Source organism: Microcebus murinus, chromosome 28, assembly GCF_040939455.1.
Source record: "Microcebus murinus isolate Inina chromosome 28, M.murinus_Inina_mat1.0, whole genome shotgun sequence".
NCBI lineage: Eukaryota > Metazoa > Chordata > Mammalia > Primates > Cheirogaleidae > Microcebus > Microcebus murinus.
In genome coordinates, this window is record NC_134131.1 from 4,768,732 (window position 1) to 4,787,493 (window position 18,762).

General features: G+C 49.8%; 1 protein-coding gene across 1 annotated transcript in view; it reads right to left on the bottom strand.

The window, feature by feature from the left end:
* Positions 1-12,081: 12,081 nt before the first annotated feature.
* RYBP (RING1 and YY1 binding protein) overlaps positions 12,082-18,762 on the bottom strand; it is a 74,391-nt gene continuing 67,710 nt past the window's right edge. Inside the window, exons 3-5 of the mRNA XM_075998403.1 lie at positions 13,124-13,300; positions 12,932-13,030; positions 12,082-12,643 (exon numbers count right to left, since the gene is read on the bottom strand). Of these exons, the coding sequence (XP_075854518.1) occupies positions 12,391-12,643; positions 12,932-13,030; positions 13,124-13,300 (529 nt within the window). The 3' untranslated portion in view covers positions 12,082-12,390. The remainder of the gene's footprint in view (positions 12,644-12,931; positions 13,031-13,123; positions 13,301-18,762) is intronic.

Here is an 18,762-nt window from a genome sequence, read left to right on the forward strand (position 1 = left end):
GCGAATTGCTCGAGGACCAGCATCTCCCCGGCTCGACCTCTTCCCTCCTTCTTCAGACAAACAGGCCCCCCGCCCGGCTGCCTGGGAGCAAGCCCCGTCCCCAGGGGACTCTGCTGCTCGTCACCTGCCCCATCAGATGTGGCCCGAGAGGCTGTAGGGCACAGCTGGGCTTCCCTGGAGAGGGCCACGCTGCAGGGCAGCGATTGGCGCTAAACAAGGACAGGGCCCAGGTAGAGTGGGTTGAATGGGGCCACCAAAAGGAAATGCCTGAGTCCTAACCCCTGGAACCTGTAAATGTGACCCGACTGTACTTAGAAAAAGGGTCTTTGCAGATGTCACTAAATTAAGGATCTCAAAATGGGATCACCTTGGCCAGGCGCGGTGGCTCACGCCTGTAATCCCAGCACTCTGGGAGGCCGAGGCAGGCGGATTGCTCAATGTCAGGAGTTCAAAACCAGCCTGAGCAAGAGCGAGACCCCGTCTCTACTATAAATAGAAAGAAATTAGCTGGCCAACTAAAAATATATGTAGAAAAAATTAGCCGGGCATGGTGGCGCATGCCTGTGGTCCCAGCTACTCGGGAGGCTGAGGCAGGAGGATCGCTTGAGCCCAGGAGTTGGAGGTTGCTGTGAGCTAAGCTGACGCCACGGCACTCTAGCCTGGGCAACAGAGTGAGACTCTGTCTCAAAAAAAGAAAAAAAAAAAAAAAAAAAAAAAGGGAATAGTACTAATTCCTGGCTCTGGGCGGGGACAGAGCTAGAGGACGTGGGTGAAACACAGCATTACAGGGTCTGGTGGTCAGTAAGTCGATCAATAAGCGTTGGGAGCATCACGCAATGACCATGCCGTCTATACTCCACGGCAGAGCAAGCCCAGGTGCCTCAATCTGGGAGAAGAAAAACCTGGTCCACTGGCGAGGCACGTTGCGGTTGGATTTGTTTTGTTTTGTTTTGTTTCCCTTGGTTTTGGGTTTTTGTTTTAGTTACTCGAAATCACACAGACGGTTTATTTATTTTGATTGTTCATCACACAAGTAAAAATAAAACAAAGAAGTGCGAACAGTGACAGCCTGTGCTACAACTTGAACTCGCAGGAACCGAGCCTCGGCTGTAGGAACGGTGACAATTCCATTAAGTGGCAAGACACTGAGCTCTCCCGCTTCGGCGCCATGGGAAATTTACAGCAAGGTGGGATTTTTATTATTATTATTATTATTATTTCAGCATATTATGGGGGTACAAATTTTAAGGTTTCAAAGAATGCTCTTGCCCTCCCCCCACAAGTCTGAGCTTCCAGCATGACCATCCCCACGCATCTGCACAACCCGTGCATGTCGTCGAGGAGCCGGAAAGAAGACGAGCAGCCCTTCTCATCCGCCCCGTGACAGCTCTAGTGCTCCACAGGAGAGATCGGGGCCGGTGGTTCTAAAGGAAATAGAATTGCAAGACATTCAGCATGGGATTCGGGGTTTGGAGAGTGAGGATGATGTTCCAGAAGAAGACGACTTCACTCTATATTTGAATCAATGCAGATGGTTGCACCGTACTTAAAAAAAAATAGCACATCCCCTGAAAACAAGCCATCGGGTGTCTTCTGGAGGAAAAGTAAATATAAGACCCTGTCTTATTTTTGGTAAAACACACATCGAATGTGCATTTCCCCACGCTCCCCGATTTGGGTGACTGGCACTGTCCACTGGGCTCTTGCTACAGGTGCCAGCTGGCGTGTCCCCCCCCTCCGGCCCCCGGGTGGTGCCAGCCTTTCCCGGGGACGCAAGTGCGGGTGCTGGTGACGGAGTGACCCGGCTCTCGCAGACGGTCCCGTGGCTGCCCCCCGCCCCAGCCCAGATGCGCCTCCCCGCAGCGCAGCCCACCAAGTGCAACCTTCAGGTGTCCGGGGCGCGGGGTGGCCGGGGACTTTCTCGGGCACCGATGCGGACGGTCACATCGAGAGGCGGACGGCGTGACACCTGCTGTCAGGAAGAAAGGCTTCCGGTGTCCAGGGAGCGGGGACGACTCGCCTGCACGGCGGGAGTGTGACTGAGATGAGGGCGGGTAACAAGAGCACCGCTGACAGCCACAGTCCGCCGTCAGATCTCCCGGAAAGTGACAGCTGAGAAAGCCACAAGGCGGGGACGGCGCTCCCAGCCACCGCCTCGCTCCGGGCCCATTTTCCAGTCTGCGGTGAGGATGCTGGGGGGGGGGCCGTGTCTGACGGCTGGGCACGGTCCCATCTGTAACTAGGAGGCACCTGAACGTGAAATGGGCTGTCACCGCGCAAAGCGACAGTGGTCCCCGGGTGGCCCCCATGGTGGTGGGAGACCGCAAGCCCCAGGACACCAGTTACCCAGGCAGCGCGGGGAACCAGCATCAGCTGGGATTAACCAGGAGCCAGGAACGCCTCAGCTCACCCAATCCTGGCACCCACCCCACCATTCTGCAGAGGAAGAGACCGAGGTTCAGAGAGGCCCAGTGACGTGCTCGAGCGCACAGAGGTGCAGGCTGTACCCGGGCGGCCCCAACTGCAAGCCCCTCGCTCTGTTCGCCAAAGCTCTCCCCCAAGTTATATTAGTTGGCAGGAGGTAGATTGAGTACATTTTTTTGAGACCGAGTCTCGCTTTGTTGCCCAGGCCAGAGTGAGTGCCGTGGCGTCAGCCTCGCTCACAGCAACCTCAAACTCCTGGGCTCAAGCGATCCTCCTGCCTCAGCCTCCCGAGTAGCTGGGACTACAGGCATGCGCCACCATGCCCGGCTAATTTTTTCTATATATATTAGTTGGCCAATTAATTTCTTTCTATTTTTAGTAGAGACGGGGTCTCGCTCTTGCACAGGCTGGTTTCGAACTCCTGACCTCGATCGATCCTCCCGCCTCGGCCTCCCAGAGTGCTAGGATTACAGGTGTGAGCCACCGTGCCCGGCCTTGAGTAAGTTTTTGAAACACTGTAGTAAAAAAGTTAAAGGGGCCTCTTTCCTGCAGAACTTTTGCTATGCCGATGTCGCCGAGAAACTCCAAGGGGGAGTCTACGCTGAACGGGACTTACCAGGCACATGTGGCCACAGCCAGGCGTCTGGCCTGCCCGGTGTTGCAAAGAACACGCTTTGGGGCAAGGCGCCCGTTCGGCCTCTTGAAAACTAAGAGCCGGGGAGTGCGGATCAGACGACCTTGATCCCAGTCCTCACTCCTCCACCGACCGGCTGGGCGACCTTGGGCAAACTCCTTAACCTCTCTGTGCGGGAGCTCCCTCACCTGTGAAACAGGGAGTCACTCTTTCCCCCACTTCACAACTTTTTGCCGTAAAGGGGCAGCGTGTAAATATTTTAGGCTCTGGGGGCCACCGAGTCTCCGTCACCCTGCCACCGCAGCGGGGACAGCAGCCAGCGTGGACACCGTCCAGGCGAGTGGGCCTTTCATCATCTGCTGTGCGGTCACACTGTGTGCACAGACACCGAGACCAGACTCCATGTCACTCCCACGTCTCAACGATTCTTTAAGAAAACTATTAGTGCTTACTAAAATTATTATTCTTGAAACCTCTTTCAGTCATTAAAAAATGTAAACACTGCTCTCAGCTCGCGGGCTGCATGAAAACTGGAGGCGGGGGTGGGTGTGGCCCACGGCTGTGGCTTGCCCGGCCCTGCCTGCCTGCCGTGTCACCAGAGTCACCAAGAGGACCAACACACACGAGAGACGAAAACGGCGCCCGCGAAACCTGCCGTTGATCCGACTGATGAGTTTCGCCACGAGCGTGCCAAACCAGGGCGGCTCAGGGCACCAGAGCAACAGGAGTAGCTGTCACAGGGCTGGGGACACGTCAAGGGTGATTCCCGCCACGCTCCACTCACATGCGTCTCCACTGCGCGGTGACGCGGTGTCATTTGGGTCTGAGTTCCCACGCGGGACAGATCGGCCTCTCCAGGGGAGGGACCAGCCCGGCTGGGGTGCGGGTGGCCCCGCCTCTGCTCAGCAGGCCACCAAAGGGGCCGGCAAGCGGGACACCAGGAGGCACGATCAGCAGTAGCGTGAACAGCACCGGAGGCTGCCGACGGCTGCGGGGTGCGTGGAGGGAGGCTGCTCCCACTTCTCCCTCTTGTCACCCTGTCGGTTTGCTGTCCCCACCTGCACTGTCGGGGGTCTCGCCTCTTGGGAACGCCTCTCTCTCATGCATATTCCGGATCGTCACAGTTCCAGCCCGGGGGATAACTCACTCCTCTCCAAATGGGCTCAGACTCTTTAAAAGCAAAGAGGCAGCGAACACGATTTATAACTCTGCCTCGCCCAGACACCAAGCTCTGCTCCTTCTGGGGTGGCTCGTGATGGCTCAGTGACCCGGGCTGAAAAACGACTGTCATCTAGAATTCGCTCTCCCTGGGTGTGTTTGTGGCTGATCTAGTGGTCTGTAGCTCCAACTTCTCTGTGCAAGGAGCCTGTGGCTTTTATGCATCAATGAAAAAAAATCCCATTCTCCAATAAGAAGGAACATGCGTGCACGTGTACAAGTATGTTTAAATGCTAGGCCGGGGCGCAGTGGCTCACGCCTGCAATCCCAGCACTCTGGGAGGCCGAGGCGGGAGGATTGTCTGAGCTTAGGAGTTTGAGACCAGCCTGAGCAAGAGCAAGACCCCGTCTCTACTAAAAGCAGAAAGAAATTAATTGGCCAGCTAATATATATAGAGAAAAACTTAGCCAGGCATGGTGGCACATGCCTGTAGTCCCAGCTACTCGGGAGGCTGAGGCAGGAGGATTGCCTGAGCCCAGGAGTTTGAGGTTGCTGTGAGCTGGGCTGATGCCATGGCACTCTAGAGTGAGACTCTGTCTCAAAAAAACCAAACAAATAAATAAATAAATGCAACCCAGCGACTAATACGCATTAAGCTTCTACTACGTGATCATGCTGGTACTCTGTGGATCTCTAAGCCTCCCACTGCCTCTAAACTTTCTCTTTTTTTTTTTTTTTTTGAGACAGAGTCTCACTCTGTTGCCCAGGCTCGAGTGAGTGCCGTGGCGTCAGCCTAGCTCACAGCAACCTCAATCTCCTGGGCTCAAGCGATCCTCCTGCCTCAGCCTCCCGAGTAGCTGGGACTACAGGCATGCACCACCATGCCCGGCTAATTTTTTCTATATATATATTAGTTGGCCAATTAATTTCTTTCTATTTATAGTAGAGATGGGGTCTCGCTCTTGCTCAGGCTGGTTTCGAACTCCTGACCTCGAGCAATCCTCCCGCCTCGGCCTCCCAGAGAGCTAGGATGACAGGTGTGAGCCACCGCGCCCGGCCTAAACTTTCTCTTTTTTAATAATAACAGGACAGGAAACAACATTTTAAAAAAATCAGACTTTTAGTGAGGAAGAGCCATATCCGTTGTAACACTGTTTGCAGATGCAGAGACACCCAGCGCCCGTCAAACACACCGCCGGACGTTTCCCTTATTTACACGAGGCCTTTAACCGACTGCTCCTTCCTCTGGGCCGGGAACACGAATGCATGAAGCGTTTTAAAACACCGTCGAACCACCGGAACAACCCTTCTCGTTCCCGCGTGGGCAGGGAAGCAGCAGAATGAAGCTCAGAAAACAAAGTTTGCTCCCCACGATTAAGCCCGTGGTGAAACCCGCCCGGCCGCCCGTGAGCCCCCTGGGCAGAGGACAGGGCAGGACCGCCCGGTGCCTGTCTGAGAAGCGAGGGACACCGGCCGGCCCGGCCCAAGGTCACCCTGACCCTCAGCCGTGGGAGCCTCGGCCGGCTGTGACTCCAAAGTGGCATCCTGTTGTACCCAGGGCCACATCCGCTTGGGGCCCTGCCCTGTTATTTGAGAGCCCTAGGGTGACAGAACCGGTGTGACAGCCCGGGCGGGTCCCCGTCTGCCAGGACAGCGGCCCCGGCAGGCCTTTGGGTCCCGGGTGCAGGGCTGCGTTTAAGGCCACGGTGCTCAATGCTGGGTTCCGAGGAACCCTCCAGTCTGGCCCAGGTTCAATCAGGGAGCTGAGCTCCGGGAAGAGCTTGGTGTCGGAATGGTTTGTTCCTTCCTGACTCCTCCGAGCCTCTCAGCCGGCCTTCTCCTCGGACTCCTCCGGCTCCACAATGGGAGAGATGATTAAAAAGTGTCCTGTGGGGCTCCCCGGTTGTCTTGGGTGGGTTTAGTCCAGGGAAGGAATGGCAGACGGATTGTATGTCCGGAGAACACGGGCTGGGGTGGCTGTCTTGAGGATTCTGAGTCTGGATCGAGCTGAAAAGGAGCGCTCGTGACTGATGGGTGATGTCTGGCACGGGCCGGAGGGGGAAGGGGAACAGTTGGGGTCAGTGTCACTTGCCAGACCGAGGTCAGGGGGACCCGGGGGAGAGGGCCAACTCCACAGCCCTCCCTGCTCACCTCAGCCCAGGGCAGCTGCGTCCTTGGGACTAGACACCGGGTTTCCCCGAAAACAAGACCTGCCCATAAAATAAGCCCTAGCAGGATGTCTAAGCATGTGCACAATAGAAGCCCCACCCCGAAAATCAGCCCTAGTGATGGGCGTGGCTACGAAAACAAGCCCTAGTGGTGGGCGTGGCTATGAAAATAAGCCCTGGTGATGGGCGTGGCTATGAAAACAAGCCCTAGTGATGGGCGTGGCTATGAAAACAAGCCCTGGTGATGGGCGTGGCTATGAAAACAAGCCCTAGTGATGGGCGTGGCTATGAAAACAAGCCCTGGTGATGGGCGTGGCTATGAAAATAAGCCCTACTGGTGGGCGTGGCTATGAAAATCAGCCCTAGTGATGGGCGTGGCTATGAAAACAAGCCCTAGTGATGGGCGTGGCTGCGCAGCGCATCTGCACAGCCCATGCGTGTCGTCGTGGAGCAGGAAAGAACACGAGCAGCCCTTCTCATCCGCCCCGTGAGAGCTCTAGTGCTCGACAGGAGAGATGGGGGCTGATGGTCCTAAAGGAAATAGAGTCGCAAGAAATTCGGATGGAATTCGGGGTTTGGAGAGTGAGGATGATGTTCCAGAAGAAGACGACTTCACTCTATTTGAATAAATGTAGATGGTTGTACCGTACTTAAAAAGAATAACACATCCCCTGAAAACAAGCCCTAGGGTGTCTTCTTGAGGAAAAGTAAATATGAGGCCCTGTCTGATTTTCGGGGAGACACGCTGATGCTTAAGGACTGGATGCCTCAGTGAGCCCCGCCCCGTCTTGTGGCTAATGGCTCAAGAGAGCATTGCCAGGAAGAACATCACATCTGCATACCTACTTTCACTCCCTATGCTTCCAGACACGTCCCATGATCCCTTCTAGAAAAATCTGAGCCTTTCCCGCAGCATCCAGCTGTCCATTTGCATAGTGCCTTCCTGACAACAGCGACAAGGACAATGAGAGGCTGTGGCTTCTTTCAGCAGTTAGCAGACAGAACCTTGCTCAGAGTTTTGATCTTAACATAAGGATGGTTCCCGTCTTTGCCCTGCTATGGTTTTAAGGAGTGGCTTTTCAGGACTGCTGGGCAGTGAGGGGTGAGACAGACCCAGGGACTTCCTGACACCCCTCACGATCTCGTCCCTGTCCCAGGCAGGAGCTGGCTGGTTTCCATTTCCACGCTAGCCACGTGACTATGAAAGCAGACAGCTCCAGCCTGGGCACTTTCGGGCTTTGGACATCATTCTACCCCTGGCCAAGAGTAATTCAAGAGCCTCTTACCATGAAGCTGTCACACCCTGACCAAGGGATTCCTCAAGAGGGGGTCTGGACAGCTGGTGTCAAGACTGGGATTTGGCTGAGGAGGAGAGAGACGCCTTTCGTTTCCCTTCCTGTCCATGCAACTGGAAAAAGAAAAAAGACTATACTCTTCCTAAAAAACATCCTTATTTCCACTGCAAAGGCCGAACACTTGCTGCAGGGCCACACCTAGCAGGGGAGGTGGCTCCCATCCTCCCCAACGGGGCCCCAGGGCGTGGAGGGGACCCTCGGGAAGAACTGCTCGGGTACAAAGGAAAGCGGAAAGGGCGAGGTGAGCAGATTGCCCACCTGTATCCAAAATGACCTGCACCCCAGACCCCACCCCAAACCTGCCCTTCCCCCCTTCCAGACCCTTTCTAAGACTTCTAAGGAGCCACTCTCAGGTCACGATGCTGTACTGCAAAATGAAGACAAAGGAGAATGGAATTTGCTAAGTTTTCTTTTATTTACCAGGACAAACCCATTTTCCAATCGGGGCCCTACACTATTTTACACTCTTCTTCCCGTCAGTGCTAGCTCAAGTGCAGACCCAAGACACAGCAATCAGGGACGAGTCCTGAAGGGTTAGGTGGTTTCATAGCGTTTCAGAAGGCCACAGCCGTGTGGCTCAGCAGTCCCCCCGGCACGAGGCATTCGATGAGCTTTGCCCGTGTGGGTTTTGGGCTTGACGCTGCACTTCCTTCAAGTCTCTGAGCCACCGTGGACCTAACTGCAGCTGGCCAGAAACAGGGGTTGTCTTTTGAGGGTTTTCGGTCCTGAATTAGCCATTTTTAGCATCGTCTCCATTTCCTTTACTTTAAATCACTGCGACCTATCTCTGAGGCAGGTACTAAGACACCAAAGTAACTTCAGCTTCTGATAAACAACTCAAGTTGTAAAAAACGAAATGAACTTCCTGTTCACACTAGAAATATTCCACAAGTTAAAAACCAAGGTATCAAATGTAACTTCTTATTCTAAAGGCTAAAATCTATACACACAAAAATAAAGACCTCCAATGTAAATTTTACTATTTTATTTGTGAAAAAACTACAAGCAGAATTCATAAATAGACATTTCTATTTAAAGCAGGAAAATGATAAAGTGGCTTCTAATAACATAGTCGTGCACATGCCAGTAACAGGAATATATTAACATCTTTTATTTGCTAGACAAAGAGCAGTGTCCAATATAAATTTCCCCAAAACATTTAAGACCTGTGAATTTCTGACCAGTTCACAAAACCACCAACTGACACTTTAGCATGAAGAAAAAAAAATAATAATAATAATAACCTAACAGACTGTCAGCTCTAAGACCTTACAGAGCAGAAACCTTCAGAAGCGTTATACAAGCTGTCTTTCTGGGCAAATGAAAAATATAGCTCGTATAATACATTAACAAAAATCCACAAGATAAGATTATGTTTTGACATACTTAACAAGCATTCTCTATTTGTCTCCAACGAACAAGGCTAAGGAAGTAATGTAACCACCTTTACACAGTAAATTAAGGTTACAAGTCACACACAAGAACAGAACTGCTTGCGCGTTAAAAACTGTCCAGCTCCATTGCCATACTCTAAATGTTGGCTCTTAAACCATTTTCGGTTACATACAAGCAAAGGTTATTATATACTCAGCAATTAATAAATTTTCAATAATTTAAGATACTGTAGCTTAAAAAAGTAGACTGAGAATGGTCTTGATAAGGCAGGTGAAACATCTTAGTGGAACTAAACTCACAGAAGCTTCCGCCAATGTTTTTAAACATCCAGATTGAAACTGAAAGGTTTTGGTTAAACTATTTTGTGGGTGTCAAGATGTCTTTGCTTTTCTCGTTTTTTTTTTTTTAACTGAATGACTCAGCAGAAGAGCAAGTCGGGTGAGCTCTGTGCGAGAGACCCTGTGGTATTAGAACAAATGGAACCTTGCAAGCGTTAACACTGTGCTTTTTTTTTTGTTTTGTTTTGTTTTGACCTGCTTTCTGTGCCACTGAATACCAAGTATTTCTGGTCCTCTTTTAATATATATCTTTGTAATCTACACTAGTGTTTTTATGCGCTGCCTACTAATCGTAGGCAAATGCTGGAAGTTACAGGAATTCCATTTCCAGAATACATGCCTGAGGGACGTCATCAATCTCAGAAATTAGAAGTCTAAGGTACCTACCACTTTCCTATCCCAACAGAATACACAACGGCAGCGGAAGGGCCGGCCCCGGGACACCTGATTGGAACAACTCCCACCGTTAGCTGCAGTTCCTGCCAAGACGGCAATTCCATGCCACATGTTCTGAAGTTTAACTCTCCCCTCCCCATTCTTTTAATTTATCACGGAGGCAAAACTGAAAAACCAAGACATTGGCAATGAATGAATTAGCAGCCTATGAGTAGCTGGTTAATCAGCTTTTTCCACTAATCTAGGGGGGTCCAATCACTTTACATGAAACTAGTTATCGGAAAAAGTACACAGTGTTTCTGAACAAAGTGCATACCAACACTTACTGGTTTTAAAAAGCAGTGCAACCCATGAGTTTGGTGGTTATTTAAATTTTTTCTTAAAAAGTTTAATTTAAAAACTTAGCAATTCCTTACACCTCTGGAAAATAAATATGGCTGACTAATTTACCCTCCCTGAGACCCTTAATAAAAGGAATATTAAAACTTTTTAGAAGGAATGTCTTTGCAATATCCCACTAATATTAAAATGTGGATTTAAAATTCATAGTCAAATCACTATGTATTATATATTCTGATGCTTACAGAAAGCATCTGATTTCCTTTGGTTCATTAATAAATACTTTACAAATGTATTTAAAAAGATAAGCATAGCTTGCATCCCAGACGAGTTTTTTTTAAAAAGAGGGGGACATCGTCCGTGCATTTGAGGACAGGACCACAGCAACGAATGGCACTGCTACAGAATTTAAATTATGCAACACTAGTGACTACAGAATAGTTTTAATGTAAACGTGAAAGGAACCTTTCCTGTTGGCTACTCAATTCAAGCTGTTAGTTTTTTTTTCTTTTTTTACTTGTTGCCTCCAGAGACAAAAATCACTTCTATTAAGCAAACCAGGTTTTTAAACACCAGAATTCGGCGCTTGCTTACAAACAAGCTGGGCTGCCCTGCGGTGAGTCCCTAAGTCAAATTCTCATGCTTGAAATGACTTCCAAGTACTACAAACTCTGCCTGTACGAATGTAAAAGTGACACAGCAGACAGACCCCAAATCCAAACAAAAGCAAAGCAAAACAAGAATGATTTTTTTTTTTTTTTAAATGAGGAGGGGTGGGATCATTTTAGTGGTCTTTGATTTATTTTTTGTAAAGACAGTAAAAACAGTGAGAAGCACAGAACAGTTTACTCAGGCTATCTGTGCCGGCCGCCAGCGTGAGCTGCCCCTCCCTGCGACTCTGGCCACGCGGGTCCCCCCGCGGCAGGGACCCGGGAGATGGCTCCAAACACCGCAAAGCTCCATGTCCGGGCGGGATGGGCGGCTGACCACTCCCGTGCAGTAAAGTGAATCGTGGCAGGTTCTGAGAGAGGACTCTCACAACTGAACCGGCAGGCGAGGGTCCGCCGACCAGACAGATTCCAATTACAAGAACCGCCACCGAGATGTCGCGCGGACGGCCGAAACAAGCGCTTGCTTCCCACGTGGACCAAAAGCAACAGTGGACGCTGTTTGGATCCTGAAACTAAGAGGCGATTTCTACATTTACCTCAAGACACGAGTAGAGAGGGGTCTGGAAGATGGATGGAATTCGAGTGACAGAATACCACGTTTTCGTGAGCGCTCACGTGAGAAGACGGCAATGTCAACATGTAACCATAATTTACACTAATACTTGGCATTCTGGAGCTAGTTTAGTTACTTCTGAATGATCAAAGCCCTCCCCAACGAAACCACTTGTGATCTGTCAGTTATTCCATTGCAAATGCAGGCTATCTGGAGCAGTCTTTAAATTTGAGATCACATTGTGTAAAAAATATATATTTTTATAGCGTCCAGTACTCTTTAGACAGATGAGAGTCAAGTTCCCATGGCGGTTGGAACGCACTTCACGTAAGACTAATTTTAAGTTAATTTCAGCACTTTCATAGAAGGGACTGTCCCAGATCTGTAACTGTTCAATGTTGTATTCACTTCACAGTGTATCAAGCACCAGCGTTGCCATGGATTGGTTTCAAATAACCCTTTATATATAATTTTATATTTATATATATATAGTTATATCAAAACTGATAGTACATAGTATAACTGGAAGAAAGAACTAAACTTAAAAGGATATGCTGAAAGGATGGGGTTTGTGAACACAATAAATAAAAGTTCCCTCCCCCTCCCGGCCCTCCCCCCAACAAAACAAAAACAAAAAACCAGTTGTAATGTACATGGAAAATTGTGCACAGCAGATTTTTTTTTTTTTTTTATAAAAAGTAGATTCAGGAGCACATCCAATTATAAATGATTGTTAGGAAAATCATATAAAACAATGGAATACATAAAAGTGTCAAGAGTAATCGTCAGGGTGCGAAATTCCTTGGTGGCCAGGCGCCCAGGCGAGCAGAAACCAGCCTGGCGCGTCGCTGAGGGGCCGATGTCCACAGAAGATTCTCCAGGGCTGCAGGCGGCACGGGCAGGCGGAGGATCTGAATTTCATACCCTGATTCATAGTTTTCGCAATCCCATGTGCAATTTCAGAAAGATTCGTCGTTCGCTGCCGACATGTCGCCCTTGGGCGTGGAGGAGCGCGAGGAGCCCTTGTCCGTGCTCTCCGAGCCCGAGCCGCTCTGGTTCTGCTGCTCCGAGCCCGCACTGGAGGTCGCCGTGGAGGAGGAGGTCGAGGAGGAGCGAGTCTTTTCCTTAAAGTCTGTGATAATGACGGTGACGTTGCCCACAGTCACTGCCAACTGCTGTGCGGTGCTCCTGTCCACGTTTTTCAGCCGGGGCCTGAAAGGGACACCAGAGGGGACAGCCAGTTAAGTGACTTACGGATTAAAAGCAGCTTCTGGCAGAATGTCATCCACGCGCACAGAGACTGCACGGATCTCGACCGTCGCGCGCGCGCCAAAGCTGCCAGCGTGCCGGCACAAGCAAGCGCCAGCCAGCAAAGCCTGAGACCACGCAAATCGCTAGCTCCCCCGCCGTGGCCACGGCGCTGAAGTCGATTCCAAACCCACCCTGGTTCTCGACCGTGATTCGGCAAATCTTAGCAACTCCGTTCTAGTTATTGAGTACCTTGAGGTGTGATTCGTTTCGCTGGTCTTTGTTGTAGCATTTGCAGACTGTATACTGTTTGCTTCGCTAGGAGGATCTTTCAGAATGTCAGACTTTGGTCTAAAAGAGGGAGACACAAAAGAGAGGCATTGAAAAGGTATCTGGGATCCACCTGCAAAATAATATCGCGTACTATTATAACCAGAAACTTACTTTGTTTTCTTGTTGGTATTTTTCTTGGTAACACTAGGACTAATTTCCTTATCCTTCTCAGGTTTCTCTTTGTCTTGCTTTTCAACTTTCTCCTTCTTTTCCTTTTTAGGGGGTGGAGGAGTGGCGTACTGCTGAGCCACTTGCTGGGCCACCAGCTGAGAATTGATCCGAGGTTTTCTACAACATTCGAGAAAAGATGTGTCATTATTTGCTCTATACATAACATGCTTTCTAAAATTTTTATTTGGTTTCACAACTTCTTAGGTATTTTATTATTGATATCCGGCAACTCAAAACTAAATTCATGGTATATATGGTGCTATCTCTACATTATTATTTTGACTCAGCATGGATGAGTCCATAAAAATTTTCCTTTTACAAAGGAAATGGTGTATTCTCATGTGCTAATAGACACACACATCCCTGGGCAGTAAAATAGTGTTTCAGCCAATAAAACAAGACAGCGTTTCTGAGAGCTGAGAACACGTCTTTTTAGGGCTGTCAAGATTACACTGACTGACAGCTTTCAAATACTTCTGCGGCAGAGGGTTAATCTCATTTTATTAAATGGACACTGGTAATCCCCCGAAAAGAGAATGGTATTGGAAGTGTGACATGCACGCCTCGATCTAATTATCCCAACTGGTCCCGCTCCCCTACGGCTCTGTGATCGGCGCAGACAACACATATAGAGCAATAAAAGGTAACTGTGGCTCACTGTGAGCTCCCAAGGGAGTGAAGACTGAAAGTCACCATAAAAAAATCTTAGTCAAGTGATACATTCATTGTGCCATCAACCATTCTGGCCCCGCCAGTCTCCAACTGACACTGGATCTTAGCACTATTGTTCACAAATTCTAAGTGGTGCCAAACACTTTTCACAATGCATGAACATTCGCAGACCAAATGAGAAGGGGAGAAAGCAATGCCTAAGCATTACTTCTGTATAATATTAATTTTCGAAGACATTCCCATCTGGATAGACAGGATCTAATACGCTGTCCAATTTCAAGATGGGAAACAAGTACACACGTCAGTCATTAAGGGGGTAAAGCAGCTGGCTGCCAGAATGGAAGGGCAGCTTCAGACAGGCCCCTCTGCGCCCCAGGATGGAGGCTGACGGGGAAGAGACGCACAGACTAGGCCTGACTCGTCCACAGGAGAGTCAGCTGGGGAGGGCTGGAAAAAAGCAAAAACAAATCAAAGAAAAATAAAACAAAACAAAGCTACTACCTTCTTACGCGATTTTGCTATTCTGTACCAGAAAGCAAACAAGAAGAGTCATGGTGTGCGTGGCGTGCTGACTCCCGAGTTAAGCTCTCGGGCTACGGGGGCGCCTCTGGCCCGCGGACGGGCGCCGGCCGCAGGGCTGTGGGCGAGGGGGACACAGACGCCACTCCACCGCAGCGGCCAGGTTAGCCTGAGCGGCGCTCTAAGTGTTTCGGCGCTGAGAACTGGCTCGGTGGCTGTTTCTTTGCAAGAAAACACACCTAACAAAGGTGCAAGCTCCGGGCAAGTTTCCTATTGGCCTTTGATGGTGGAATGCCGCCCCACGAAACTTGGCAAGTACCCCACGGCCTGGATCACAAGTGGTCTCAACAGTCACTGAGCAAGGGATTCAAAGGCAGGTGTGAAAATGTCCCCAGGGAAGGGGACTGCGCTCACTCCAGCAGCCCACAAACACACGGGACACTTTCCTCTTTCAAGTCTCAGGACCAATGGCGGCAGCAGCCACGCTAACAAAGAAGACAATGATCACGACAAAACACTGCACACGCCCTCACTAGGGACACCACAGACCAGGCCCAAGCTTTGGGGGATCAAGAGGCTGCTGCTGGCATTCAGCAGGCTACGTGGGAGGTGCCAGGGGACAGCACGTAATCTCCTTTGACACCGTGGCGCTAAGCAAGGCCCGCGCGGCTACGCTCCGCACTGCACGTGGAGGCGGGACGGCTGGTCTCCCGACAGGGCCAGGCCCACTGCCACCCCCACTCCCACCCTCCCTGCCGCCCTCCGCAACGGGAGGCCAAGCCAGGGTCTCCATCGGACGCTGTAATGGCAGGGGGGGCAGGCGCAGGAGAGCCATCTCCGGCCACCGCAGGACGGAGACGTTGAGACCTGGCTTAGCACCTGTCCTCCAGGAGGGACTGTCATCTCCACTGCACAAACTGAGGCGACTGGGGAGCAGAAAGACGGAGAAACTCACGCGGGGTTCCGCTCCCTCTGGACTCTCTAGCCTCCTCTCGTGAAGGGGCCCTCACGCCAGTCTCCCTGTGTTTGAAGGGCCAGCCGTGTGGGGGGCAGTGGGCACGTGATGAGACTTGGGAACGGGTACTAGGGACGAAACCAGGTCACCCAGCTTACAGGCTAGCTAGACATCCGGCCGAGAACCCTACTGCCCTCAGCTTCGCCACGCCCACGCTGGCAGGGTCACCCGCTACGTGGTTGTCCTTAAGGGAAAGGAGAAGGGCGGGAGCTGGCAGGAAGGTCTGCCCTGTCTCCACCGGCTTCACACACTTCCTGTAAGGAATGAACCTGCACCACGATGGTTAACACGGCCGACTGGCGAGAAACAGTGACTTCCCACCAATTTCTGCCACTAATGAAGTACTCTACGTGCCATGCGACACGCTGTAAACAGCCCTCATTTAACGGGCAGAACTTCCATCGTCCTGTGGAGAGTCGAACCTCCAACACAGGGCTGACAGTCCGAGTCTCTAGGATTATCCGAGTTTCCCAAGTAACAAACCTTAAATAAGCAGTTAACAGCCTTCATAATAACAGTGGAAAACATTAGATCAAAGCACACGGCCTACAGTTTTTGGTGTCTAAGCCTCAAATTAAAACCAATCGACCACTGCAACCACAAAACCCTCCCAAACAAAAAACTGCTTGACTTTAGACACAATATAGTAAACAGAGAGCCCAATTTCCCCGCACAAGTTTGGCACCAATTTTTTTGTATCTTCTTTAAGACTGTATTTTCCTTATAAAAAAAAAATTGTCTTCTTAAAATATTTTATAGGTTTATTGTTGCTATTTCAATAGTTTATAAATGAAAATGTGCTTGCTATGAAACTTCAACAATAAACATCAGGAAAAACAGTTCTATTTGTCTGCATTTAAGCAGCTAACATTTTAAAAGGCCCATTCCATAAAAAGTGAAGCAAATCTTCATCTGGGGACATTCTTAATTTTTACAAAGGAAAAATTCAGAGTATTCAAACGCACTTGTAACACAAATGAGAACAGAAAACAGAAACCTTTCTGGATTGCTTTGATGCGTACTCATGCCACTTTTAGGGAACACCGGCAAATAGTATTTTTTAAAGAGGCATTTTCCCCATATACCCTTCTTTTCCTTTTCCTGTTGTAGACTCGGGGGAACCTGAGATCTTACTGCTCACTTCTCAAGTACTTCTCTGTATCTCAGCTATCACAACAAGTGACAAGAAGACAAAGCCACCTTCTTGTGGTTCAGGCAACAAAAAGCCAGAAGAATTTCTAACAAATTGTAACTTTCCTTGATTGTGTCTAGCCTTTTATAAGCAACTGTGTGTGTGCTTTGCCCACTTTTGCAATTTCACCTGGTGTTTCACCTTTCAAACAAAGTTATCTCAAAGGCTCTGGAATCAATCAACGCACCAATCTCAAACGAAAGGTAACGTACAATTCATGTATTAACAGTTCCTTACAACTTACAAATGTCCTCACCAAAGCAGCTTAATACGTTGCCCCTTCACTTCTTCATGCACTGCTTGTATGTTCCCCCCAAACCCTTCCTTGCCTTGACAATTTGTGAGTTGCAGAATCAGAAACCTTAAGAACCTAACAACTCTGAGCAGGTCTTCCCACCGAGGGCACCTTTATCAGGATTCTCTATGCACGACCCCATTATGGTACTGTAATTGAAGGAGGCCTCGCATGACCTGGTTTCCTGCCTCTACACTTAAAAGGTCACCATATACACGTACACCGTGCATACATGTAATATGCCGTGCATACACATAGTACACCGTGCATACACGTAATACGCCGTGCATACACGTAATACGCCGTGCATACATGTAATACATACACCGGGTCAGCTAGGGTGGACCTGATCCCAACCAACGACGACTGAATTTATTATTACCGATGTCTCAAAGTGCAGACACCCCAGCTGGGAACCTACCGAAGTTTCCTCCCCACTACAGTTTTAAAAACAAAATGAGAATGGTACCAAATCTAACCTCAGGGAACTGGGTAGGCCAAACGTGTGAAACTGCTTTGTAAACTGCACACAATTCTTTTTCTTTGCAAAAGTATGTTAAATTCACACTGAGGCTAAATACATTTGATCTTTCTTTGGACTAGTCTGTAAAAGATACTGTGTTCCAAGGTGCAAACAACCAAACTGCAGATTTAATTGTGGAATACAATCCATTTTTAAATGGGGCAATGTACACATTTACTTTTAAGGCCACGTAAGTGTTAAAGCAAGAGTTTTCTATCCACTAAACACTAATGGCCCCTGGCTTTGATAAGTAGTACAACTTGTTTTCTGTTCATTTAACCCACCCACTCCTGTTCCAGTATACTTTTTAAATACCAAGGAACCTATATGACCTCGTGACTTCATTGAAGCCAACCACCATTGTAACACAGATAATTAAGAACTCAACTGTCCCTTGACTTACTAGGATCACACCTTGTAGGGTACTATTGATTCCCCTCTGCTTCCCAAACAGATCTCGTTTAACAGTTCCTCTGTCTCCTAAATAGCACTTTCCTCTCTCACGTAAACACCTGTCTTCACCTTCTCAAATCCTTCGGCCCACCTAGAAGGAACCACTGGGTGACGACTCCAAGTGGTCTCAGTCCCATTTCTGTTATTCCCTTCCACATACATTCTTGACGCAGGAGAATCCCTCTCTTCTGTATTGGAAAACTAAAAATTTCCCCCCAAATCTGACTCCGACTACCAAATTTTCAAAACCCAAGTCATCCCCTTCCTCTCACACATCTTTCCTTCTGCTAGCTCCCCGGGTAGTGGGGAAACAGTATAGTATAAAGGGAGAGTACGGACTCTGGGGTTCAGGTGGCCTGTGGATTTTATCCAGACCCACTGGGCTTAAACTGCCCGAAATGGGAACGGAGCCACATCTAACTCTGCGGGGCTGAAGTCAGGGTGGAACGAGGTGCTGCTCACTTAGCTCTTCCTGTAGCACATGAGACGTTCAACAAAATAATCCCCCGTGGAAACCACACACACATTGCAAAGCGCTGCTCTTCCAGCTGCAGACGTGTCCGACACCCTTCCTCAGATACCGGGAGGCGAGTGGGGAGACTCACAGGCGAAGGAGCTGGTGACCTGCCCCGGGAAACGGCCCTGGACACGTGGACCCTTCGCTGGTGACCTGCCCTGGGAAACGGCCCTGGACACGTGGACCCTTCGCTGGTGACCTGCCCTGGGAAACGGCCCTGGACACGTGGACCCTTCGCTGGTGACCTGCCCTGGGAAACGGCCCTGGACACGTGGACCCTTCGCTGGTGACCTGCCCTGGGAAACGGCTTTGGAGGCGTGGGCCCTTCGCTGGTGACCTGTCCTGGGAAACGGCCCTGGACACGTGGACCCTTCGCTGGTGACCTGCCCTGGG